Source organism: Pleurodeles waltl, chromosome 1_1, assembly GCF_031143425.1.
Source record: "Pleurodeles waltl isolate 20211129_DDA chromosome 1_1, aPleWal1.hap1.20221129, whole genome shotgun sequence".
NCBI lineage: Eukaryota > Metazoa > Chordata > Amphibia > Caudata > Salamandridae > Pleurodeles > Pleurodeles waltl.
Genome location: NC_090436.1, coordinates 145,910,217 through 145,937,612, shown reverse-complemented (window position 1 = coordinate 145,937,612; position 27,396 = coordinate 145,910,217). Strand labels below are relative to the sequence as shown.

Here is a 27,396-nt window from a genome sequence, read left to right as displayed (position 1 = left end):
TATTTTTCTCCTTGTCTCTCTTGAAAGTCCTTTCTGCCCAATGCATTTCAAATCGGAATTAGACATCGTCTCTCCTGACCATACAACTACCTCTCTGCAAGCAGTATTTAATGTATACCAATACATAAATAAATGCGTGCAGAGGTCCCTTGTTTGTCATAGGAAACAGCAGAGTCTGGTGAAGTGGTTGCCAACATCAAGACTTGAATAGCTTTTATTTCGCTCATTCTTTCTTCCACCATCCTGCACTGCTGTCTCTTTATCTCACTCTTCCAGGTTCTTCATCATTCCTGATTTCTCCCTTCACACTGTTTTCTGTCTTTCTCTTTTCCCCCTTTTTCTACATGTCTCTTGCGCTGGGGCAATGTTTGATGAAGAAAACATCTACATGCCCATGCGGTGTCTCTCCTCACTTGTAAACACAGCATTTTGTTTTCTTTTGCCACTGTCAAGTATTCCAACTGCTCTGTATAGCTCCTGCACGCACTCTCACATATACTGGTAATTACAAATTGAGACAGATGTGACCATCACTCTGTGCGAAATGCAGAGATATCACAGATTGGATAAGTGTGTACTCTGAACAACTTTAGAACCTAGGGCCAGATGTTACAAAAAAGCCTTTTGCGATTCAGTAATAGCGATTTTTAAGAAATCGCTATTTCTGATTCGCAAAATGCTATGTATCATATTTGCGATTCAGTAATAGCGATTTCTTAAAAATCACAAATGCTATTACCGAATCGCAAATTGCGATACCGGCCCCATTCGCACCTATGGGCCTGTAGGCCCATATTTGCGATTTTTTTGCATTTCCCAATTTGCAAATTCCTAACTGAAATTTGGGAAATGCAAACCCCAGGGTGCTGGGGGCCTAAGGCCCCCTCTGCTGCACCCCAAGAATTTTTTTGGGACATGTAAGGCGCACACATGCCAAACGTGCATGTGTGTGTTACATGTCAATTTTAAAAATGCATTTTTAATGCATTTTTTAAATTTGCACATGGTTACCACCAAGTTCAACTTGGTGGTAATAGTGATTCCTTAACGCCAAATTCGCATTAAGGAATTGCTTGTTACATGTGGTTTAGAAATCGCAAATAAGGATTCTTATTTGCGATTTCTTATTTAGAGAATCGCAATTTGCGATTTTCTAAAATGGCTCGCAAATTTAAGGAATCACTATTTTAGCGATTCCTTACATTTGCGTTGCGAATGCCTTTCATAAATACTGAAAGGCATTTTTGCATTCGCAAACGGGCATTCGCACTGTTTGCAAATGCAAAAATGGATGATACATCTGGCCCTTAGTGACAAGCACTATGAGAAACTCACACTGTCTTCATCCTCAACTTCAGAGTTGACAATCATGGCCTGTAATGAACACCCATCCACACCCCCAAATCGTCCAACTTATTAGATGTGACTCAGTTACCTGCACACACAATTCAAGAGTCATATTTTGCCTGGAAAATACTACAGATACATAACATCTGGAAAAAAGCCAATAATTGTAGCAAATTCAATTCCAACCTAAGCAACAGTAAGGAAAGTGTTAGATTTTGGAGGGGTCAGAACAGTTATGCCCGTTCCAGCATAAGCAACAGTAGGGAAAATGTTACACTCAAGAAAGGTCAGATTTACATTTTTCCTATCCTAAATTACTATAAAATAAACTACACAAATGTAAAAACAAATTTTCAACTTTATATAATTTATATAAAGTATTGAAAACTAAAAACACAAAATTAAAATATAAAATTAGAGGGGGAGTGGCTAATCAAGATGGCTGGCATAACACATTCTTGAGGATCAACCTCAACCCCTAATCATCCTAGAGCATCCTGCCATTTCTGACTGACTTGCACCATGCCATGTTGTTGTGACCCAGGGACTGATTTTTGAGGGGTTCATTGAGCCCCGTTGCAGAGGAGACTGTGGAGGGGAGTGCAGATGTGGCCGCGTGGCCTGTTGTCGAATGTAGGCCTGGCGCTGATGTGAAGGTGGACGACGCTGGCTGGTGGTGTGCCCGATCTCTGTGGCTGCCGTGTTGCTCACTGCGGGGACCGCGGCTGCCCAGGAGGATAGTGCGGGCACTGGAGCGGTTGTCCTGGCAGCCGGAGACAGCTCCTCCTGGTGAGGCATGCGCCGGAGTTGCCAGGAGACAATGCGGCTCGAGCTGAAAGAAGTCTGGCTTGGGCACTATGATGACCCTGCATCCTGGTTGCAGCACAGGTGAACTGCCCGGCTAATATGGTGAGCGTGAGGGGCCGGGAGACATTTGTGTGGAGGGCCCTGGGGATGCCAGGGGCACCGTTCCCCGAATGCGCTACAACGCCAGTGCTATGATGACGGCGGCGTGTTGGGTCGAGGCAGCCGTGTAGGCCTGAGGGAGTCCCCAACCAGACATCCTAACACTGGTAGTGTTATAATTACAGAATCCTTCCAGGGCCCTTCGGGGCCAGACGGTTTGCTGTGCACACATTTGAGGGTGCCCCACCCCCATACCATCGGTAGCCTGACTGGGCCCTGCTGTATGAGCACTGACATTTGAGGGGGCCCATCCGGCTTGGAGTGCAGGCCTGGTGAGGAAGCTGGTGGACTCAGCCTGGCTCACTGACTGCCTATTCAGGGCCCCTGGACATTTATCGATGCAGGACCTGGGTACCCTGGGATTGTGGAGCTAAGTTGAAAACTGGTCTGTGCAGGGGAGCGGGGTGTGGGCCTGCCTCGGTCCAAGTGGTTGACTCGTATTTATCTGGAGTATACCCCATTGTGCTTTAGAGGACTGCCTGCTGGAGCACCCCCGTGGGCAAGGGGAGACCACCCTGCCCCACACAGGGCAATGCTATTGAACACTATGCCACACTAACCCCCACCTCTCACAGACGAGACAGCAAGGTCCTTGGTGGGGGATGACTCAGGAGATAGCCCGGGAGGAACCCACTAGAGCGGATCTCCTAGCAGCCATACAGGGTCAGCCATGTAGCACTGAAGGAGAAAGCAGAAGCTGTCTCACTAGAGGTGAATTTCCTGCGTACAGACCTACAGAAGGTCTCTGACAAGGTCTGTGTTGCTGAGGGGACTATCAGTGAACTCCAATTGGAGGTGACCGCCCTGAAAAAACAGCTGACTGCCCTCACCTCGAAAATGGGGGCCCTGGAGGCACACTCTGAGGGTGCGGAGGGCAGATCGTGCTGTAATAATATTCACCTCCTAGGGTTCCCCGTGATGGCAGAGAGGAGGGCAGTGGATCGGTTTCTTGAGACCTTGATCCAGGATTGCTTGCAGCCCATTGGTCTTTCCCGTCTTCTTGCAGTTGAGAGGGTGCATCGGGAATTGGTTCATCACCCCCCCCCCCCCACCTCTCCAGGGGCCTTGCTGCATGCTATTGTTACCAGAATCCTCAATTACAGAGACTGCATCCTTTGTGCATCCTGAGAATCAAATAATAGCCACTATGAAAATCATACTGTCTCTATATTCCCACAGCATAAACAGAAAGTTCAAACTCATTGCAAATCCTTTCTTGAGGCTGAACAGAAACCGAAGGCAGTGGGGCTCGCTACATGCTGCTATATCCCGCTCGCCTACGGGTGATCTCGGAGGGCAAATCCTACTTTTTTATGCTGTAAGTCCTGAGCGCACATCTTGATATGGGGAACACACAAATGTGTTGTGGGGTATTTTATCCAGGGTGGGAAGTGTAATTTTGTTCTTGATGGTTTGCTTCCCTGCCGGTTGTAGGGACTGTGTTTGTTGCAGTGGTCCATGTGCGAGGGCTGGTGCCACCTCAGTGGGACTGGTGCACCAGTCCCCGCCCCCAAGAGGAGGGATAGACCAGATATGAGTGGGGGGTCGCATACACTTATGGCTACTAATGTACACATTGTCACATGGAATGTAAGGGAGCTGAGAGACTACACTAAAAGATATCGGGTCCACTCGTACCTCCTGCATCAGCGGGTCCAGATAGCCTGTTTGCAGGAGTCACACCTGGTGGGCAGTGAATCTCAGAAGCTAGCGAAAAAATGGAGAAGTCAGTTATTCTCCATACTCTTCCTATGCGAGGGGGGTGCAATATGGATAGCGCTTGGGGTGTCCTTCCAACATGTATTTAGAGACGCAGATGTGGAGGAACGATATATATGCCTGCAGAGGTAGGGACATCACGATCCTAAATACATATGCCCCCATTGTTGATGATGGGTGGTTTTAAACTACGATTCAGTTACCTGTGGACAGTGTGCGTACCTCTATAGTGTGGGCAGGAGACTTCAGTTGTGTCCTGGATGGAAATAGGGGCGACACCCACAGCGGTTGGCTGCCAAACCACACATGATGGAGTCCCTATCTCCAGTCATGCATAACTTGGGGTTTCTCAACTTTTAGTGCACTCTCCATCCAAACTCATTTGAATACACTTGTCATTCCTTAACACATGACACATACAGCCGCCTGGACTGACTTCTTGTTGCAGAGGTAGACCCCAGGGTGCTGCAGACAGCTGTTCATCTAGGTAGATATCTTTCTGATCATGCGCTGTATTGCTCTTGATGGTAACTGGGGCTCCACTGTGTCCAGGGCTACGGAATGGGAGGCCCTTAAGGGGGTCCTACAGGGTGTCTGTAACAGAACCACATGTGGGGTTCGATGACAGCTCGCTGCAGACATTAAAGACGGAGAGCAGCGGTTGGTGAATCTCCGTGGAAATGAGGCACACTCGGCATCCACACGGGGAGGTTATGCAAACACAGCGAGAGTTACAGGACCTGTTGGACACCCTTGATAAACATACTCTTACTCTTACCTGTTATCGCCAGCGCTTACACAGGGAAGGGGAGCAATCGAGCAGATTATTGGCCTGTATACTAAAGCGCGAGCAAGAGACCCCTCCCATATTGCGGATCTGAACCCCTGGAGGGCAGGTGGCAACGAACCAGCATGATATACTGCAGCTCTAGTGGCGCATTTCCGAAATGTATATAGAGCTCCCGCTGAGACCCACCCAGCTGTGACGGAGGAGTTCCTTGAACGACTGGCCCTGCCTCGACTCTCCCCGACAAGACACAAGATTTAGATGAGAACCTGACATAGGAGGAACTTAGAGCTGCCCTTCGTGAGTTGAAGAGGGCAAAACCCCCTGGGAGTGATGGCTTTCCTGCCAAATTGTATCAAGCTTACTCCAATGTACTCGGGGGAAAACAGTTGGAAGTCTTCTTGGAAGTGCAAAGACTTGGAGCCTTGTCCTCCACCATGCGCAAGGGCATTATATGCTTCATGTTGAAGCCGTGGGAAGACCCTGAAGACCCCTCCTCATACCACCCGATCACTATGATCAACTCTGATGTGAAAGTCCTTTGTAAAATGCTAGCAGAATGCCTACAGGGGGTGATTCTGGATCTGGTTCATGAGAATCAGTATGGGTTTATGCCTTCGCGCAGCACAGCTCTTAACTTGAGGAGATTGACACATGTCCTCCATGAACCCGCTGGGGTGAACCAAGTTCTGGTGCTCGTGTCAATTGACCTAGAGAAGGCATTTGACACAATCCAATCGAGCTATGTTTTAAAAGCGCTGTGGCAGATGGGCTTTGGTCCCGCCTTTTGGGAATGGGTATGACTGCTATACACAAATATGGTGGTCTGCATCAGGGTGGGAGGAGAGATCTCAGAAGCTTAGACGGTGGAAAGGGTTGCCCCCTCTTGCCGCTCCTCTTTGCCCTGGCACTTGAGCCCATGGCAATTTTTCTGCACATGGAGCTGGAGCCATGGGCATACAGGTGGGAGAGTTAACCTACATCATCTCATTATATGCTGACGATGCCCTGATATACCTCCATTCCCTGGCAGAGGCGGTGCCTTTATTGGTGCGCCATTTGGAAGAGTTAGGTAGGGTGTCTGGCCTGCGTGTTAAAATAAGGAAATTCCTGCTTTTCCCACTGGGGAGATTGACTTTGTTCCAGGAGCTCAGTTGCCTGATTTGGGTGTCAAGTGGGAATGTGAGAGTTTTCGGTACCTTGGCATCATGGTCAAGAGGGCAGCTCCTGACCAATGTTCCCTGTAAGGGGCGCGCGCGAGAGAGCGCGCTCCTTTCCTTCCCCCATCGCGCAGGCCCTTCGGCAAGCGCGCACGTTAATAAATAAGCCTTTTAGAGCGATATACGTGCTCCCCTAAGGCAGATAATGTTCATATTTGAATCTGGATTAAAGTGAATGAAAACAGCGTTTAAATGCAGCGGGGAGTGTTTTAAACATCATTTGGCGTACTTTAGCATACAAGCGAGCAAGTGATATTTATGTTGAAAATTAATGGTTAATGAGCTAGGAAATGCTTCAGAACAGTAGGAAATGTGCTGTTATCAACTTTTCCATCATTGTCATACTTCATAGTTGTTTATATGCATTATCACTTTCTCAGCTCAAATAAACCTTTTAGAGCGATAGTCGTGCTCTCCTATTGCAGAAAACGCTCATATTTGAATCTGGATTGAAGTCAATGAAAACAGCGTTTAAAGGCCGCGGGGAGTGTTTTAAACATCATTTGGCGTATTTTAGCATACAAGCGAGCAAGTGATATTTATGTTGAAAATTAATGGTTAATGAGCTAGGAAATGCTTCAGAACAATAGGAAATGTGCTGTTATCAACTTTTCCATCATTGTCATACTTCATAGTTGTTTATAAGCATTATCACTTTCTCAGCTCAAATAAGCCTTTTAGAGCGATAGTCATGCTCTCCTATTGCAGAAAATGCTCATATTTGAATCTGGATTGAAGTCAATGAAAACAGCGTTTAAAGGCCGCGGGCAATGTTCCTCTGTTTTCTCTAACTGGGGTGTAGGTGGCACTTAACAGGTCATGTCCTTGGGGTGTGCAACCAGTTCACAAAACTGCCTTGATGCCCTATTGCTTGGAGCAATGATATCTCTTTTTTGCTTTAGTGGTATGTAGAGGCTAATGCCAAAGATCTTGGCTAGTTATGCGCTGCGCGCGCGTGAATGATCAAATTCTTGGCGCCCGTATCCTTGGCTGCAGCGCACAGAGACCGCACACTGCCGCACACAGTGGAAAAAAATTAGAGGGAACATTGCTCCTGACCATCTTTCTTTTAATGTTGAAAGGGTGTTGCGTGGTGTAGCCGCGTCAGAGGACCTCTGGAATTCATTACCCTTGTTGATCATGGCAAGCATGCAGCCCAGTGGCTGACAGGCACTGATAACTGGGAAAAAAAGGCTCATGTAGGGCATGATAGGGTCGACACTCTCTGGCGATTACTGATGAGGGGAGGTCAGCAGACAACCCAAAACCTTATTTGGTGAGACACACTGTCCAGATCTGGGAAAAGGTGGTGAAGAAGGTGTTAAGAAGAGCCCCTTTTGATAGGGAATTACCAATATGGGATCTCAAACCCTTTCTCTAATAGAACATGATATGTCCATGGCGAGGTGGAGGGAGGGTGGCTGCCTAGTAGCCGGTGATTTGTGCCCTGGTGAGGTCTTTATCATGTTTCCAGAAGCACAAGATACATTCGCTGTAGGGCAGGTACATTTCCTGCAGTAAGCCAAATTGGAAAATACCACAAAGAAAATATGTAATTTCCTTCCAGCGGCCCCAGCACCTTCTCCAACAACATTGGGGGTGGGGGGCTACTGAATTGGAGAGAGGGTCGGCACCTCATCGCTTTGTTCTAGGATTGCAGGGAGACATGACTAAAAGCGCATAGAAGGCAAGAGCAGCGTCGGAGCTAGATCTGGAAGAACCTATTGAGGATTCGGACTGGAGACATGCATGCAGCCTGATGAAAAAGGTATCCGGTATACTGCAACAACAGATTTAATCTGTTACACTTTAATTACTTACACCGCTGTTACATAATACAGTCCTGGCTGAACAAGATTGACCCCGCTATGGCAGCGCAGTGTGCACGGTGTGGGGAGGTTGATGCCACGGCAATGAACACAAGTATACGAAATCTGGGAGGAGGCTGTACCCCGCATTGAGGGTGCTACGGGGATCGTAGTCCCCGTGAGGCCCAGGGAATGCTTACTGGGTATTGTGCCGAGACCCAGGGGATGCAGAATCTCGTACAGACTCCTGCAACTGATGTGGCTTCTTGTCAAGCCCAGAGTGGCTATTGGATGGATGGGGTCTACAGCCCCTAGTGGGGCTTTATTGATTAAGGATGTTCTGGAGTGGGAAGTGGCAGAGGAACAGCATATAAAGCTCTCTCGCACTGATGACAGAGCTGCAGAGGACTTTGCAGCCTGGAGGACAATGTGGGGATAGCCTTTGATGAACACTGAGACTCAGACTTGGAACCGGATCTGGATGACCTGGGGACAGGATAATATGTAGAGCATTATTGTTTGCAAAAAATGTTCCAACCAGGTGAAACTCTGGGTTATATGTAGTCATGTTCCGATTACAGTCTTGGTGCATATGATGTCTTTCGTCTGGAACATTCCTGGCTGAAAATTAGCTGAGGAATGTGAACTGGTACCTACAATTGTTGCCATGCACTGTGTGTTGTGGTTGTTTTTATTTGAGAAACTGTAAAAATAAAGGTTTAAAAAATATATATAAAATTATACATAATAGTATATTAAAATGTATATCAATAATTTAAAAAATAGATGTAAAATGCTTCTCACCCAAAAACCCTACAATGCCAATAACCACAAAAACAAATGAAGTTAATATCAGAAATCATAATACACATTATGTTTGAAAAATAATACTACTCTAAAATTAATTATTAGAAATGTAAACTTAAATATTATTCTAATTATTAAAACAAGTAAAACAATTACTAATACTAACATTTATCTAAATATCGAATTAAAAATATTACTATACCCTTAACCATTAAATAACTGAAATATATTATGTACATAACTACTTACCTAATCATCAGTTTAAAACGTATCAAACATTTGTAATCAATTACAAGATAAACATTTAAAAAACTTCCTTTACTATTCCCTTATAAATACAACAACCAACAAAACAAATTAACATAGAATTAAAAAAGCCTTAATATATATTGCCAAATAAATACAAACAAATTAAAAATAATTGACAAACTTAACATAAAAATAATAAATTATATTGCAGATACTAATAAAACTCAACTAAATAAAGAAAAAACAATATTATGTGCAACTGAATTTTAAAGAAGGCTATAAAAGACTTAAAAACAACATTCATACCTTCCATATTCTGTTTCATGATATTTCGACATCATATTTGTAACACAATATCTGTGCCTTCTAGAAAGAGTAATTTGCCAGAATACTAAGTAAAGCTTGACAAACCATTTATGATTTTTAAGCAGGGTTTTTTGAACAGATACAGACCATCAATCCTATGTTCGGGCTATATGTTTTCAGTGCGTTAGGAATTCCTTTTCTTTAATATTTTTGACTGTCATGGCTTATAGTCAGGGGCGTAACATTAGCTTCCACTACTCCATGGGGCCCCTCAGCTAAGTTCCCTGGCCTGAGAGCTCCTGACAAGAGTCCAGTAGGGGGCCCTCCATGTACTTTGCAAGGGAGGCCCTCAAGTTTTGTTGCGCCACAGTCGAACTGTTAATAGACCTGCAAATCTTTCAATATGTTGTATTGTATACAGTGGCGTAACAAAGGCCCCCGCAGCCTCCGTGGTGCCGGGGGCCCCGAGCTCCGGGGGGTGGTCCCTCTGCACAGTACACTCTGCACGGGCAGCAGGCCCCTGACTGGGCCCAGGGGGTGGGGGACCCCTTCAAGATACTTTGCAGGTGGGCCCCCGCAAGTTTCCTTACGCCAGTGAGCGTATACCTTGAAATCATATTGACATATTTCTAATACCCGTGGATCCCAGGCATGCAGACAACACAAAAGACAGGGGCACTGGAATTATCTTCAAACCGGTGGTCAAATTATGCAGCAATATTGGCTAAATTATGTTGCAAGAAAAGACATATTATGTGGCATAATGCAGCACATTATGTGGTAGTAATATTTCGCTTCTTTGTCATTTTAATACACATTGATGCTGTGTGTTCAAATGTTTCACCTCATGAGCAGCAGTTTCGCACATGAATGAAGCAATCTGCAGCATTCACCAGCTAAGAGGAAAGCTGTCACCCTTTGAAACGGGTCTGGTATAGTGTGCCATGACGTGTGGCACTTTCCTGGTAGCTTGTGATCCATTTGAGTTTCAAACACGTTTTTGGTAAAATTAGCAAATTATACAGCAGATGGTGGATTAAGTGGCAAGGGCAGTAAATCTGAATGTATGCGTAAAGCGTCACAATAGCAGAATTGCACAATTCCAGTGGCTCTAACTATATGTCGCATCAGAGTAAACAATGTTTTTTCTTTGCTTCGCAGGTTTGAGACCTTCGAAGTGAACAGCTTCGAACAGTTCTGCATCAACTATGCAAATGAAAAGCTCCAGCAGCAGTTCAATTCGGTAAGAGCAGCCTTGATCCTTTAACCCAGGGGTGTCCAAAGTACGTCCAGGAGGATCTGATCTATGCCACATTTCCTGAATAATCACTATCCCTGTGAATGACTTAGATTGACACTCATTGTATCACATTGGTCTCAGGTAGATGTCCTGTAATCTAGCACGTGCCCAGCACTCCTGGAGCTACATTGGGCACCCCTTCATTATTAAGACATTTTTGGGCACACTGTATTGTATGCTAGCACGTTAGTATGTGTCTAGAGGGGTTCAGGCCTCTAGAAGGCCATGGGTTAGCCTGTCTCCGCTGACCCAGAGCCCACCGATATAGGTCGTTTCTGCCTGTACACCTTGCACCAGGGGAATACCATAAACCTTCTCTCAGACTTTATTTTGGAAGCAGTCTTGGTGTGAAACTATAACAGAAACAGAAGATAATGATGCACGTAGAGTTCTGCTGTGTCTGTACTGACGTTTAAAGATATATAAAGGCTGGCACAACGTTTTTTTAAAATTAATATTATCCACTTGGGTGGTATTAATGTTTTATCTAAGAAGACTGCATAGCGTCGAACCTGTGACCTGTACTTGCATACAAAGATCTTTGCTACAGATCCATTTACCCCCACTAAGCAATCTTACGAAAAACAAACCAATATAGAGGTGGTGGGATGGTCGTGTGTCGTGTGGTTCGCACATGTGCGCGCACACACATACACAAAACTGCCTCTGGAGTACTAATTGTGTCCATGTCCAAGGATGGATGCAGTAGGCCACGCCCCAATTAAGGTCTGTAATGAGCATGTTGCACTCCTATCCAGAGCAAGCACTTTCTTGTTTTACAAGAAACGTCCATTGTGTTGCTTGTGCAGCATTTAAGACAAAACTCTGTCTCATGTCTCCTAGTAACAGTACTCACCGACGTGCCTATCCCCTCCACTGTTCCTCCCAACTTCTGTCAGTGATCTCTTCCTCAATGCTTTCAGTGGGATAAAAAGGTTTGGAGGTCTGTGTCTGTAAAAGTCATGTTAGCTGCCTGCTGCTGTGTTATCATTTCTCTAGTACGTATATAGGGTCTCGTTAGGCTTGGCCGGGAGGAATAAAGATCTCTCACCTCATGTTATTGGCTATTTGGTGTATCATTCCACCTTTCAGAGTGTTTCCATTTTAAATGCATGTGGGACTATTTATATCTGAAAAGTACACTCAATCATCATGCCGTTTGTTACATTTAATTCTTTATCTCCTATATGCATTCTACAGAGAAAGGAATCCTGATTTCCTTTTTTTCTCAGCACTGGCAAAGTCAAAAGGGCAGGCTTAAACGTGATAAAGAGCATTTGTGCATGGATGTAAACAGCAGTTGTGAATTTATGTGTTTACATTTGTTGGCATATTACAGCACGAACATTTGGATTTGCCAATGATTGTTTTTGCAGAAAACTCAGAATTTCCTCATGCTCATGAACAGAATGTCCCCCGCTATTGTGTGAGCTGAAGTGCACACCAGGCAATAGTTTTCAGTGGGATTAGAAACTGGCTGAGAATCAGTATTCAGCTAGTGCGCGTGACCGTGGGCTCGGGAGAGTTTAATTAATAGTAAATGTAGCATGTCGATAACATTCTGATTGTGTTTTGTGCTCACAGCATGTCTTCAAGTTGGAGCAGGAGGAGTACATGAAGGAACAAATCCCGTGGACGCTGATAGATTTTTACGACAACCAGCCCTGCATAGACCTGATTGAAGCAAAGCTCGGCATTCTGGATCTCTTGGACGAGGAGTGTAAGGTAAGGCTACAATAAGCAACCTGCTTGCCACTCGGCCCAGTTTTCAGTGGTTGGCCAGCAGGTCACCCATCCTCTTTCTTTCATGGCTGGAGGTACATTGACCACCTTGGTAGGCAAGCGCCTAATGGCACCAATACAAGTGGCCACAAAGGGGGCAGCGGATTGCAACAAATGGTCTCCGAAAGGTTTTGTTGCTGGGGTGTAAGGAACACCCTATTGGGAAAATATAATTTTGCTTGAGCTCTGAAAATCCGTACCATATCTGTTTCCAGTTTACTCCAAGAAACGTAGTTCTGCAGTAGTGTCCACATGTACTTTTGTACTGTGCACACCTGTGGAGTTCTGCCTTTCCCACAAGTAATGATAATTAATGCTGCTTTTACATCAGTTGTGCTACTCAGCTGATTGGTTTTATGCCTTCATGATAATTTTCTACTCTTTCTATGTTCCTACGGCACATTTAGAATCTGTGCTTCCTTCCTGCGTGTTTCTGGCAATACTGACTGCAAGAGTTATGGAGGCTGATTCATCAAAGTATTTATGAGTACGGTAGGTAGTACTAGGGGAATACTCTTTCATGTACTTTTACATGCCTTTGTGAATCTGCCCAAAATCTCCAACTCCCCCTAATACAAGTGCAAAGAGGGCACAGTCCTTTCTGTTTTTATTAATTGTGTATGAATAATCTCCAGGTATTCCCATTTTATTACTATCAAGATGTTTCAGGGCCAATCCAAAAAGGTGTGGAAATGAGTGGTAAAGGATATGCTCGAAAATGTGTTTGTGAATAGATGCCATTGTGTTGTTTTGTTGCTGTGTCATGCTGTTGAGCAGCCAGCACTTACGTCAGGACCTGTCTGCGACTAGAGGGCGTGACCTTCATGACGTGAGCAAACTCTCAAAGTTGATCCTGGTTGTTGGCCTGCATCCTGTAATGGATGCGCCTCCCTTCAGCAATGCTGAGACCGCATGGTCCGCGAGATGGGCGTGTCTGCCCTCGCCCCACAGCACAACAGCTCAGATTGGCACCCCGTTGGATACGAAATGGTTTTGTAGGGGGCACAGTAGGCAGAAGAAAGCGGAGTCTGGTCTCACTGCTCCCTGGGTTGCCGCAATATTTACTGCTCTCAGTCAATTCCTTTGCGCAGAGAAAGTTCTTCTTATGTTTGTGACTCCGCCCATAGACAGTTTATTCTTTCTTCAATCAAAGGAAGATAATTTTCGGTTAGGAACTAGGATCGGGGGTTGAAAATGAAGATCATTGTAAAAAATAAAATCCCTGGAAAAAAACACAGTTAAAAACTGAGTTATGCTTCAAGCTCAAACATTTACAACCACTGAAGTTCGCCAGTTATGGTTACGAACTCACACAACACACGCCATAACTCGTGGCCTCCACCTACCCTGCACAAAACACTTATTTGCCAATGACACAAAAACATTTTAACAGGAAGGCATCATGTCTGTGGCATTTGGTGTGCGTCCTCCTAACCACAGCTGGCGAATTTGAGTGGTTTTACATGTTAGAGCCAGAATCATATCTCAGTTTTTAACATGTTGTTTCTTTTAGGCGCATTCCGTGTTTGTATTTGATTTCACATTTAGAGTGTGAACAGACTGAGGGTTCCCCCTCAGCAAATCCCTAACAGTATTACCTGAAGAGATTTATGTGGGGAGCTGGGAGACCTGGGATTGAAACATGTGTACTATTGTGAATACAGTGGCGTAGCACAGGCCCCCGCAGCCCCCGCGGTGTAAGGGGAGCCCGATTTCCAGGGGGGACCCTCAGCACAGTCCACTGGCGTGAGACCTCCAGTGAGTTCGGAGAGGGGGGTGGGCCTGGGCCCCCTCCCGCAGGGGAATGGTGGGGTGAGGGGGTGAAGTTTTGTTACGCCACTGGTTAAATAAAAAAAATGCAACATAATCAAAGTCCAATCGTAACAATGACATGAATGGCTAAGAGCCCATCGCATTTTGCTGGTGGGCGTCATTGGTCGCTCCACTGTGGGGGGGGAACCTGAAATGGGTTGTGACTGGAAGTGGTCATGGGGTATGCGACGGAGGGGAGGGGGTAAAGTATTATCCCCCCTTAAATGTGGGCGAGCACCGGATGGCGCCCTCATTGTCCCCTGATGTGCTGCAACACAGAGGTGGCTTACTCAGACCACAGGAGGGACACCCCAATTTCCTGGTACATGCAAATGGGGCCCCCATGGCTAGGGCACAGTTCACACAGATCTGCCAGAAGGCCCTAGGAGTGTTGGGAGTGCCCACAGCAGGTTTTACTTCACACTCTTTTAGGATTGGTGCAGCTACAACTGGGGCAGGAATGGGAATGTCTCCAGAGGGAATTAAGGCTATTGGAAGATGGAAGTCCAATTGCTTTGAACGCTACGTCCGACCTTATTTGGCATAGGGGAAGTGGCTAGAGCTCTCCCCCCTCCTAATACCCCTTGTTCCCTCACCACTACTTTGAAGGACAGTGAGCTGCAGCCTCCCTTTGTTTCGTTACAGGAAAAAACATCAAGGTGTGTTGGATTGGTGATTCAGTAGTCAGCAGTGCAGCAGAGAGATCCCACAACACCTGCTGGGAGATGAGTCCAGAAACAGAGCACCATTGGTTGGGTGTGGCCGGCCTTCAGTTAACACACTTGCCAGTCCTGCTGAGTGAAGCTCTTGAGGTTGGATGGCTTCCCAAGCCGGACATTCTCCTTGTTCACGTCGGGGGAATGACATAATCCCAATGGGGAGGCGGGGTCCGTGGGGGGCTCATATCGATGTTTGGTAAAGTGCGCCGTTTGCTCTCGGGCACCATATTATTGTGGTCAGAGGTCATCCCTCGGGGACGATGGCCTGGTGATGCTAATCCAGCGAGTATTACCAGGTGAGTGCAAAAGCTAAACCATTCAGTGAAGGCTATTCTAAGGATGGCATCCATAGGCACAATCAGGCATGGGCTACTACTCATGGCTAATTTTGAATTCTTTGACGAAGAAGGCATTCACCTGTCAGGGGCTGGGCTTGAGGCTTTCCTACAACCAAGCTTTGGGGCAATCGCAGGAAAAAAGAGAGTTCTTGGTGGGGGGGGGCGGATTCGCCAGTGACCTCTCCGCCCGGTGGCCCATTGTAGCCGAATAACGGCACTGATTCTTGAGGGCACTATGTTGCCCAATTGGCTGCCTCCTTCGGGAGAAGCCTTGCAGGGGTGACACTGGTTGGAAGGGGGGCTGACCGGCTGGGGGCCCTACACTTCTGGCCCTACCTCGGGTACCCAGAAGATTATATTATGTTATGTGGGATGTGACCAAGAGTCACAGGATGCCCCGGCAGGGACCAATGCGCTACGCGGTCTCTGGAGCTGTCAGAAATGTTTGATGTGTCACTTTATCTCAAAGGTCTTTCTGCACTATGCCTCCCCCAAATGGGGATGTAAATAGGATACGTGTAATTCCGTGTCCATGTTTGCTGTGTATTGTGCTATACTTTCTATTGTGTAATGTTATTGATGGCGGTGGTTGCTATACCACCTTGTTTCATGTGAAGTACATTTTCTACGTCCTATGCCAAGAAGTTGAGTCTGTTGCCTTTGTGGGGGGAGAGAGGATTGCACAGTTGGTAAAGGTGGTTGACCCCACCCCCATGGCACGAGTGAGCGAACTATACGGCAAGCGGGGGAAACACTTCTTGCTGAAACCCGATGACCTAATTCTGATCCGGCGGGAGATCGACAGAGAACAAAATGGCCGCCACGTTTCTATCTCTTGGGGCTCCTGGGCGTACTGGTCTTGAAATATTACTCTATATTTTCATTTTTAAAATGCTCAATTCCATCCAACTAATTATCCGACACTTAAAGTTATAAAAGGAGACAGATGCTCAAAGTTAGATTAAAAACGAGAGCAATATATTCACTGTCATGCCTTTCTCTGGATGCCTGGTTGTAACAGGAAAAGATTCCGCTGCTTGGGCTGAATCATCATGATGCCAGCGCACGATCGCCTCCAAGTAAAGCTCCGTCGGTTCCAATTATGGAATCAAGTTTGCTGTGTCGCCAACATTGTGCAGTTATTTGGTCATTGAATTTGTGACCTGTTGCCGAACAGAAATCATGCCAGTGGGCTCCCGGTGAACACTTCGCCCACCAACCAGAGCACAACCAAACTCCCCACACAGTAGTTACTTTTGCTCAGCATGCTGGTCTACGTGCATTATGTATCACCCGTTAAGTTGCACCTGCTGTTTAAGGTGTCAATCGAGTGGCATTTTAAGATTATGGCCCATCTCCAAAGATACGACGTGTAGTATGTTGAAATGCTTGTACTAATCTCAGCCTCAGCCGATTACCCAGGGCCACATTCGATTCCATTGTTTGTTTTTTCGCTTCTCCCTGCCAAATGGTTACATTAAGTGGTCCAGACCCAGGAATAGCGTAGAATCTCTAGTGCGACCCCTAATGACTGACGCCCAAACACAACATCGCATGGACATTGTAGGCCCAGGTAACAAGGGCGCAGGGTTGGCGGAGGGAGACATAGAGGACCAGGCACAGGGACAACAGTGTGGGGAAACACACGACGGACATGGGGACAAATGAGGACCATCAAAAACAGAAAGAAAAAAGTGAATAACAAAGACAAATAAAATAGATTACCAATATGCTACAAGAGAGTGCTACCACAGACAGGAAACAACGATGTCCACAGCGGGCCTGGCCATACCTTTAAAGAAACAGGCCTGTCCGAGTCACAATCCATCTCTGGGCACAGAAACAGCGCAAGCCGGCGTGGACTGTGATGGACTTGATCTGCGAGGTGCAGCTCACGTCCTAAGGCAGAGCGAGACACTGGACGCATGTCTCGGCAGAAAAGACCTAAAAGCCACACTTAAGTGCAGCTCAGCCTCTGCTATTTACGCTGGATCCCATTCCATTCCATCATTTTTTGCTCACTGTGCTTCTACAGAAAGGGACATCCTTATACACATTAGTCTTGGCTCCACCGCAGAAGGTGAAGCCACATGATCTCTAAAAGAGACCACAAGCTACACATGATCTCTAAAAGAGACCACAAGCTACACATGATCTCTAAAAGAGACCACAAGCTACCCCAGACCATGGCCGAGATTAATGAATTATTCAATCTTTCGCCTGTTTAATTTTCTCTGTACTTACCAGGCCTCAGAGAGTACAATCCCAGAATCGAGTCTCACACGACCTGCACTACCCACCCGGTAGTGCGTGGGGATAGAATGAGCAGAGGTGGTTGTGAGTAAGGTCAGGCTCTCATCACAACCTGGTCGGGGGTCCTAGAGGGGCAACGAGACATCACACATCTCTCGCAAGTAATCTCAATGCACCACACGGCCACCCGTGCGAATGATGAAGATTTTAGTCGGGAGGGGCAGGGAAGCCACAATAGGATAAAAACTCAGTTACAGATGTGTGGGCTCTGATAACAAGAGAATGGTTTTAGTAATAAGTGCAAGTTTTTAGTTTCCCCCCGTGCTTGAAATAGACAATTTGTTTTTAGAATTCTCGAAGCAGAAAGGTTTCCAGTATAGGACCCTGGAAGGCTGAGAGCTCCATAGAAGACAGAGGGGCTCTGGGCTCATGGCTGGTCTAAGCCTTATGCGCAAACATTCCGATGTGTGTCTTTCTGTTTCTCCCTTCTTAGTATAGAACTTGTCACTCTTGGTGGGTGGAATGTTCTAATTGGCTTAAAGCCCTTCTGCCTCAGTTCTACCTGTTGTTAAAGGACCACACGCTTGTTATAGGTCCTCGACTGCAGCTCGGACCTATAACTCAGGTTTAGGGCCTTTAACAACTGGTATAGTCCTCTGCAGCAGGGTATATGCCGATAAAATTCACACGTGTGAACATAAACGTAGGAGGTGCAGACTGATGAGTGATGGGGAATGTAGTGGTTATTGGCTCGTTACTGCATTATGATGTAGTGCTCTTTAAAGAGGTGCGTCTTCAACTCTTTCAGCAGCGTTGGGGTGGGACTTATGGATTCGAGGATGTTGTTCTAAATCCTTGGTGTATAGATGGAAAATTGAAAAAATACATGGAGAACCAGCCTTTTGTCTACAACCACACCGATTTTTGAGGTATACACTCCACATTTGCAACCTGGATACACATTTACTCCTACCCTTGAAAGGAGTAAATACATCACCGTATCCAGGGTCGGAAAGTGCCTATAAAAAATTGTGATCACAAACAAGCTTGTGACTATGTAATTATTCCCCAAGGCTCACCCCTGTGAGATCTGCTCCTACGTGAAATGACACTATGCTGGTGTAGCAAGAGTAAATTCCCATTTCATGTATTCCAAAAATGAATTTACCCTTTTAAATGAAGCCATTTGCACACCTAGTTTCATCTTAGATTCTCAGATGACTCTGTGAATCAATCCCAGGTGATGGAGCTTCTTGAAAACGTCATCACCTAGAAGGTTCTTGGTGCTGAACTCAAATCAGTGCTGATAATATTGAGCACTCGTGCTTCACGCTGCTTTGGAAAAAGTTGTAAAAATAGCAAATCAGTTTTAGATGTTACATCCATCCAAAGAGCGTTCACAGTTGTGTGGCACATACTGGGAGAGATTTGCCACCCATCATTCGACAGAATTGTTGGACAGTGATGAGATATTGTAATGTTGTGTGAAGACACTGGCCGTGCATGTAAAGCTGTATCTATCTGCATGGAGCTGGTGTTCCAGGGTATGCACTGCATGGAATACTGTGCATGGAGCTGGTGTTCCAGGGTATGCACTGCATGGAATACTGTGCATGGAGCTGGTGCCCCCAGGGTGTGCACTGCATGGAATACTGCACATGGAGCTGGTGTCCCCAGGATGTGCACTGCATGGAATAGTGCACATGGAGCTGTTGTTCCCAGGTTATGCACTGCATGGAATACTGCGCATGGAGCTGGTGTTCCCAGGGTATGCACTGCATGGAATACTGCGCATGGAGCTGGTGTTCCCAGGGTGTTCACTGCATGGAATACTGCGCATAGCGCTAGTGTTCCCAGGGTGTTCACTGCATGGAATACTGCGCATGGAGCTGGTGTTCCCAGGTTGTGCACTGCATGGAATACTATGCATGGAGCTGGTGTTCCCAGGGTGTGCACTGCATGGAATACTGTGCATGGCGCTGGTGTTCCCAGGTTGTGCACTGCATGGAATACTGTGCATGGAGTTGCCCATTCCCGTGTTTCTCCGCTGGAAGCCAGTGCAGCGCCGGAGTGGTCTGGGGCTGGCTAGGGATTCACCTTGTCCACTCTTGCTGCAGCATTCTTGCGTCCCTGCAACCTTTCCCTCGTGGACCCATAGTTATGTTTTTGCCTGAATCCAGCCTCGATAGGCCAAGGCAATTATACATTTAAAAACTTGGGAATCACCCAGGGGTGAAGGTATTTCTTTAGCAGCTTTAGGTTGAAAATGCATGTTTTACTGAGGTGACAAGCAGGAGAGCCTTAAGGATGGCATTTGTTGCTGAAACAAATTAATGGCTTTTTGCTGTGTCAGTAGCTCAAAATTGCTCAAATTACTCGAGGCACACACATGTGCAAACCATTTTTAACCACGTTTATAAACATATAGCTGCAGGCTATGAATAGGTTTTACATAACGGAAATAAACAAGAACAAAAATAAATAGTTTCTTAGGGATACAACTCAGTACCACCTACTAAGTAATTTTAAATGGAATGCCTAGGACCATTTAGTAGAAACATAGTCCTTTAACGCTAAGTATCCGCTAGGGGGCGTCAGCGCTCTTGCATGTTCACATAGGCTGGTGGGGCTATAGTGAAATGGAAGATGTTTCCCTGTGCTGATGCTGTAGGCTTTCAGATATGTAAGCTGGCTGTCCAGCCAGGAGACAGGGGGTGCTGTAGCTTTGCGGAGCAGTCATTAGTGATTCTTCTGTTCTGGTATGCAGGGTGATAGGTGATCTGCGTTTTTAAAGCCCCAGACCTGCGTCCCGGGTCAGTGGGCCCCAGTCAGGCAGTATTGTCCTCACCCTAGAAGAACACCACCTGCAGCCAACACAAAACCCTCCGCAAAGAGTGAACGGCTATGAACATGAGGTCAGGTTACCTAGCAGAGAAACTATCCACTTCAGGCTGACTCACAGCACACAGGGCGCTTTCATGGCCATGCGTGGGCTCCACAAGGTACACGAGGTAAGGACTAGGAGGCTGGCATTCCCCAGACTCTGGAAGACCCCCCATATCCAGAACTGACCTCAAACTAAAGACTACCCTATGAAACATCACCTGCCCCTCCCCAACCAGCACTCATACTCCCAGTCATGCCCCCCACATACAACACTCATCATCCAACGTCTACCCATTCTGATCTAGGGACAACAATCTCTCTTACGTACATGACGTCATTGTCGTGAACATAAACTACTCTCCTACGTCCAGTGGGTCTGTTGCCTTCTGAGATAGGACTACACAGAAAAATAAATAAAACTGAACTTTCCATTGTCCCACATAAAATAAATGTGCAGGAAATGTGGGTGAGTGTCCACATTTACGTGCCCTCCAAAGAAATCAGACAAGAGACAGGTGAGTCAGTGGGATTCCATATTTCAGTTACCGTTTGCCATAGTTGGGGTTCAGGGTGAGCAGGTAGTTCAAAAGAAACAGAAGAACTGTGGAGTCTATCAGCATTCCATGTCCTCCTCTCACCTCCAGAAACGTTTTGAGGAGAGTCAGCCTTTTGTCATCCACAGGCACTGCCCTAATTTCTGTTGTTTATTAAAAAAATCAGGGCTTTTAGCCCACCCGTAACTTACGGGTGGCTTCATCGTCGCTCTCATTTCCTTGCTTCCCGTTGCTCACCGCCTGCTGAGTTCACTTCTTTTACGTGTGTTTATTGCTTCAATGGAGCATGGACCAAGTACTGACTAATGTTATTATTGGTGTCCTTCCGCTACTCGTGCTGGGATTTGAGGGACTTTTTTCTCTCTAAGCCTTTTGTCGATGCTTCCCCTGTCATTGCTGTTGCATGCTTCTTTTTTTTTTCTAACTCCATCATCGATGCTTCTCCTGTCGTCGTTGTAGCTTGCTCCATTGTTGCTTGTTTTTGTTTTCATTTTTATGTAGTGCAAAGTCAACCCGAAGGTATTGGATCACTTTACAACAGAACCATTAAGTTACACCAGGTCTCATTCCTGTCCTTTTAAGCAATTATTTGCCCAGAATCACAGTATGTTGAGGCAACGCCGACACTCGAACCTACCAGCCTTGTGCCCCCATCCGCCATTAGTTTTCAATGTGACAAGAAAGAGAAGAAGCCTGTACCTAATCCGAGCCGGCAGTTTCCGGTGCTCGGCACGAGCACTCGATTGTCAACACCGGCATGTATGACAGCCTGCCACATTGGGGCTCAGTTTTCTAATTTAGAAATGAGCACAGCAACAGCTGTTTATTAATTCAATTTGCATTAGAAATGACTAATAGCTGCCGCCCAAGCCATTCGTATAGCTTTGCGGACCCAGAATAGTCTGAGTTGTCACACTTGTAGGACTGTGATGGTTAGTAGTTGTGTTGGTACTAGCGTTGGCAGCCGGGGCAATGAGTGGTGCAAGCTGTAGTGCCCTCCTGAATAAGGTCCTGGCACTACTGTGTTTCATGTTTTACACAAATTAAGCACCGGAGGAAGGCACCTGCCGCTTACAGTGCCAGAGGCAGGGGAAGGGGTCTCTCATAAAACCGCACAAGTTCACTCCAAACCGCGTGCACCGCTCGAAATGCACCAATCCAGCCGTCCAGCTCCCGCCTGCGCTCATCACTCACAAACCCCACATTAGGTTTCCCTTCACACTAATGTCTTTACATGCTTGCACGTGCCCAGTCCTCTGTGTACTTCACACACCGCCCTGTATCCGATCACACAGAGGTGCACAAGCCCTTCCCTCCTTGCACACTTCACAGTTCTGCAGTCAAATAACCACTAATGTTATTAAGATAGATTTGATGCAAAAAAAAATCTAAAAAGGAGGGTCACTGTATGCTAACTTTAAAGAATACAAAGTTGCAAACAATAGCATGTGTTCATGTGACATTTACCTTATCCGAAGATGCGTGAACCCGCTGAGCTATCTTACTGAGATTGGAAGCTGGGACCTGCCTATTGAACTGGCCGTGCCTCAGCTTCGCAGGCCTTTCCAAGCCCCTGGGGTGTTGTGTCATCCTTCCGTGTTCACAGACAAATCGATGTTAGGGAGGCTATGTTAACGAATAATCGCACTTGCCAATGATAACTAGAAGAAAACATTTTAAACACTATTAAAAGGGTGAGTTTGATCTCATCAACAACAAGCATTCACTCCTTCCTGTTTCTGTGAAGTTTAATGAATGGATTGGTTCGACTGGCTGCTTCTGCTCACTACGCCTTCACGACGCCTTTGTGTTCACATTGGCCTTCTGGGCTTCTGTTTCCCTCGCTGAACATGTGGTCATTTTACTCAAGCTCGAGCGGCGCCACTCAGTCTTTAATCCTTCTGAGGTCGGTAAAATGAGCGTCATAGAATGAACACACAGAATCACTTATCACCACCATCTTACTAAATGTGCTGTGCAGTAGTGCAGTTCCAAAGTCGCTCTCATGGCCACATCGCCTGGCATTCAGTCAGTTTAACTTTTTAAGCAATCAGCACCTTATATTCTGGGATGCATAGTTTCGTCTTCCCACGTGTCAGAATGCAAGTCACTATGTAGCAAGTGTTATTGGCTGATAGCTAATGAACGTCTTTTGCAGTCATATGCTCAGAACTTCTAGGTTGCACTCTAAGTAAAGTCTCCTGTGTGTGTCCCCTTTATTGTCTCATAAACAAAAAGTAAGCCGCAGCTGACTGTCCACGTGAAAGACTCGGGCAGCCACACACTGGTGGAGTGAGGACAGGGTTGAGTTACCATGTCCACACCAGGCTGGAGAATGCACTTCGCCACAAAAGAGAGTTAACTGAAGGGGGAGATGTATCCATCTGTGTGATAGGCTATGGCCATGCCCTGCATTACCATACAATAAAAGGACATAGCCCACCATACTATACGACACATTATTACATACCGTGCCATACTGTACAATGACAGGCCATACCATACCAGATAATGCCAGGCCATACCATGTTATACAATGACAAGCCCTACCATAAAACAATAGGCCATACAATACAATACCGTGACAAGGTATACCATACCATATTGTACAATGACAGGCCATACCTTACCATAAATTAAAGGCCATACCATACAACGATAGGCCATACCATACAATACAATGACAGGCCATACCATACCATAAATGAAAAGCCATGCTATACAACGATAGGCCATACAATACAATACAGTGACAAGCTATACCATACCATACCATACTATGCAAAGTTAGATCATACCATATCATACCATAATATACCATAACATACAATGACAGGCCACACTATACCATACAACACTATACAGTGACAAGCTAAACCAGACCATATTGTACAATGACAGGCTATACCGTACGATAAATGAAAGGCCATACCATAAAATTATAGGCCATACCATACAATACAATGACAAGCCATACCATACTATACCATACCATAACATACAATGACAGTCCATACCATACATACCATACCATATACAATGACAGGCCAAACCTTGCCATACCGTGCCATGACAGGTAATACCGTACCATAACATACCATACAACATAACTACAAAATTACCTAAGCCAATAGATCTTCCGTAGAAGAGATCTATTGCATTTCCCAGTGCTTGTTTTTCCTCCCCGTGCCCCATTCCACAGATCATGGCGAAGTGGCATTCCTATCTGCCCACACATAAACACCACCATCATCGCCAGTTTTATCCACACATCCACCACAAGATGTTGTGCGAAAAACCCGCTGCAAAGACCCGGGCACATTGTTACAACGTGTCATTCTCCCAATTACCTGAGATATTTAACGAGTCCAAAAAGCAGCGACATTTCAAAAACGACGCCGTCTGCTCACGGCTCACGTGACAGACACATACATTGCATTAGGCAAGGTAAGGAGGGTGGTTGGCAGGAGAGATTTATTGCAAAATTCGCCCTTTCAAACGCGTGAACTCATTCTCATGAGCAGCGCTTGGGCATGACATTCAAACGTGAGGGATATGAGAGTAGGTAGCGCCCCTGCGCTTAGACGCTCAGTCACCAAGCACTAGAGCTGGTTTTCGAAGGTCATTCGGTCGTGCCCTTGATCTCAGTATATCAGCAGCCGGACCCCTGGCACAAGGAAGCTGCTGGTAAAGTTCTGTGCATCTGCCGTGTGCCCACTGCACGCCGAGGTGCCCTCACCACAACCCAGCCGTAGCATCACTGGGCAGCGAGCCCCTTGGTCAGTCCTGGCATGAACTCGCCCTGGCACAGCTGGGAATAAACACGAACATCTGCAGACGAAGTACAGGGAAGGGGAGCGTGAATCGAGATGATCATGGGATGGATTCAGATCTGCACCTCACAAAACATGTCAATTTCAATTTTACAAAGATTCAGGGATGCGACATTGGGCACTTTAATAAAGAAATGGAAGGGGTGATGATTACAGAGGCAGTGAGCCGCCGCCACCCAAGTTAGCACCCAATAGAACCAAAGTGAAAGACAACATCTGTGTGTCCACTCTTACAGCATAACATAAAGTACCAATGTATGATCAGGCACCGACAGGATTGAGTACAAGCAGAAAATGTGAAAAGGCAACACCACCGAGTGCTGAGTTTAGGAAACAGCTTCAGGGTAACCCAAGGGTAACCTGGGATCGACACGTATGTGCGACATCGATCAGACTTAAGACTGCCACATGTATGTAAGTGTGCCACACATGTGTAAGTGTTTGTGGTTACTAGCAGAGGTTGAACCTAGCTATAGGGCGACGAATGATGAACAAGGAGGGATCTCTAAGAATCAGTTCAGGACTGGTTACTTTTAGAACAGAGCAAAATGTTCACGGGTGGTGATCCCAGCAATGTATCAATATCATCTTCTCAGAGTAGGAGGGTCTCCGCTCCGTCCTGAACTGCAAGGGACTGGGGCTGTTCTGACTGCTACATATGTTGTGTAGATCCGCAGAATCAAAACATACACCAACGCGGGCCACTCCAGCGGAGAGTAACTAGAAGTCACTCAATTTATTTAGAGTTTAACAGTAGCTGTCCAGTGCGCAAGGCTAGGATTAGAAGTAAGAACAATGTCCACATTTGTTGTTGGGAGCGGGGACTCCACAGCCGGCTGACGGCTCATGCAGGTGGACAAGACCAGTGTGGAGGCCGAGTGACCGATCCGTCTGTGGATGCTGAGAGCAGATTCCACATGACAGCAGTGGACCCATGCATAGAGATGCAGATGTCAGGAGCAGAACATGTGATCCAGATAGGATGCTAGTGTTGGCGAAACAGAGTCTGGACATCCACAGCCGGTAGGACGAGCGGCCACATTGGCTCTCAAGCAATAGAGCAAATTTAAAGACATATGCGCCACTGACAGAGCGTATCAGGGTCGCTGTCTCAAATACTTACAAAATTGTTCACTAACAGTACCCCTTGTGTGGAAACTGAGATGCTGTAATGAAAAGATAGCTGTTAAGACTGACTGAGTCACGTGAAGTGTGAAGACACACCGCGAGGGCAAGGGCAAACACTGGGGAACCTTTCCTGGCCTCCACTCCTTCAGGAAGTGCTTGAAAAAGGCCTCCTTCAGGAAAGCCTGCTCAATGTAACTTGGCCAACCACGTGACGTCAACCTTTTTGACACGCAAAGCACAACCTGGAACCAAGACATATGATGCACACTGATGCAACACCCATCTGGCGCGTGCGGTGCCAGGATTCGGTAACATGACCCAGGAACAGCCCTGGCAGCCCTAGTGAGCTGCCACTCAGAGCACTGGCACCCCTACAGGCTTCGTTGTTCCAGGCGTACGGGATGTCCAAGCGTGGACCTGGCGGCCAGTGCCCCGCATCTCCCTGGGGCCAAGTAGTGTGAGACTAAAATTGGATTCAAACTGTAACTAATGAAGTTCGAAAATAAGTTATTATAGAATATTAGGTACCAGTGGGCCACAGCATGGAGCGTGCGAGACTATTTATTTTGCTGCAATCATGGCATCTATCCATCTGGCCCTGTATTCCTTCTTATGTTTGTTTATTTTATATTTTAATTGCGTCTCTTAACTAATACACATAAATGCACAATCCACTTATGCTTTTGGCATTCCTAACACGCCCTCGTTCACCCCACATGCCCCATTCAGCGATTTCTGCACAGCCCACAGGTCTGTGTGGGTTGCATGCAGTTAGGTGTTCAGTAGTTTATGCTTCACTGAGTGCTTTGCGAACAAAAGAATGTTCCCAATCATAAAACATGATTTCTTCAGAGTACTGCTCTTAACAAATGTTCCCGAGAGCCGTGTGGGCAATTTATCGACATCCTTTCATCCAGCCCTCTATGTCGTGAAGTGGCAACGGAGGTGACCTTGGTGCGTTCTGCTTGATTTCATCTCATGTATGAGCCTTGATGCACATGTAAGTGTGTGACCTTTTTACTGCTTATTTGCGCGTATCTCTCACACCTTAAACTACTCTTGAGACACACCAGACAACACCACACCTTAATCCTCGTCAGGTCACGTAGGTTAACTTCCAATCGAACTGTCTTCTCAGATTTGGAAAACCAGAGGGGTCACTTATCACTTATTGTTTTTGGACCTGCCCAAGTCCACACTAAAGAAAACTGATCAGAACTTTGCAGTCAGGGTTTTAAGTAAACCCTATTGCCAGGGCCACTGGAATTATGAAGCGGGGAGGGCCAAGTAATGCGGCAGGGTTGAGTAAATTATACAGCAAGAAAAGGCAAGTTATGCAGCATTATGTAGCACATTTTGTGACAGTATTGGTTCATTATTTTGTCATTTTAAACTTGTTAATAAGGTCTGAGCATTTGTTGCAGCTCATTAGTACCAGTTTCATACCCAAACACAGCAATAAGCTACAGAAAAGTGGTCAGTAAACCTTTGACACTGCATGGCAACATGTTGTGCTGCGTTTTTAGAAACTTTTGAACCGGTTGACCTAGAAACAATTTTTTGATAAAATCTGGAGATTTTA

General features: G+C 46.2%; 1 protein-coding gene across 2 annotated transcripts in view; it reads left to right on the top strand.

Moving 5' to 3' along the window:
• Positions 1-27,396, top strand: part of MYO5B (myosin VB) — an 842,958-nt gene that overhangs the window by 519,201 nt on the left and 296,361 nt on the right. For both annotated transcript variants that reach the window (XM_069219220.1, XM_069219218.1), the window contains exons 11-12: positions 10,371-10,452; positions 12,094-12,234. In XM_069219220.1, coding sequence (XP_069075321.1) covers positions 10,371-10,452; positions 12,094-12,234 — 223 coding nt within the window. The remainder of the gene's footprint in view (positions 1-10,370; positions 10,453-12,093; positions 12,235-27,396) is intronic.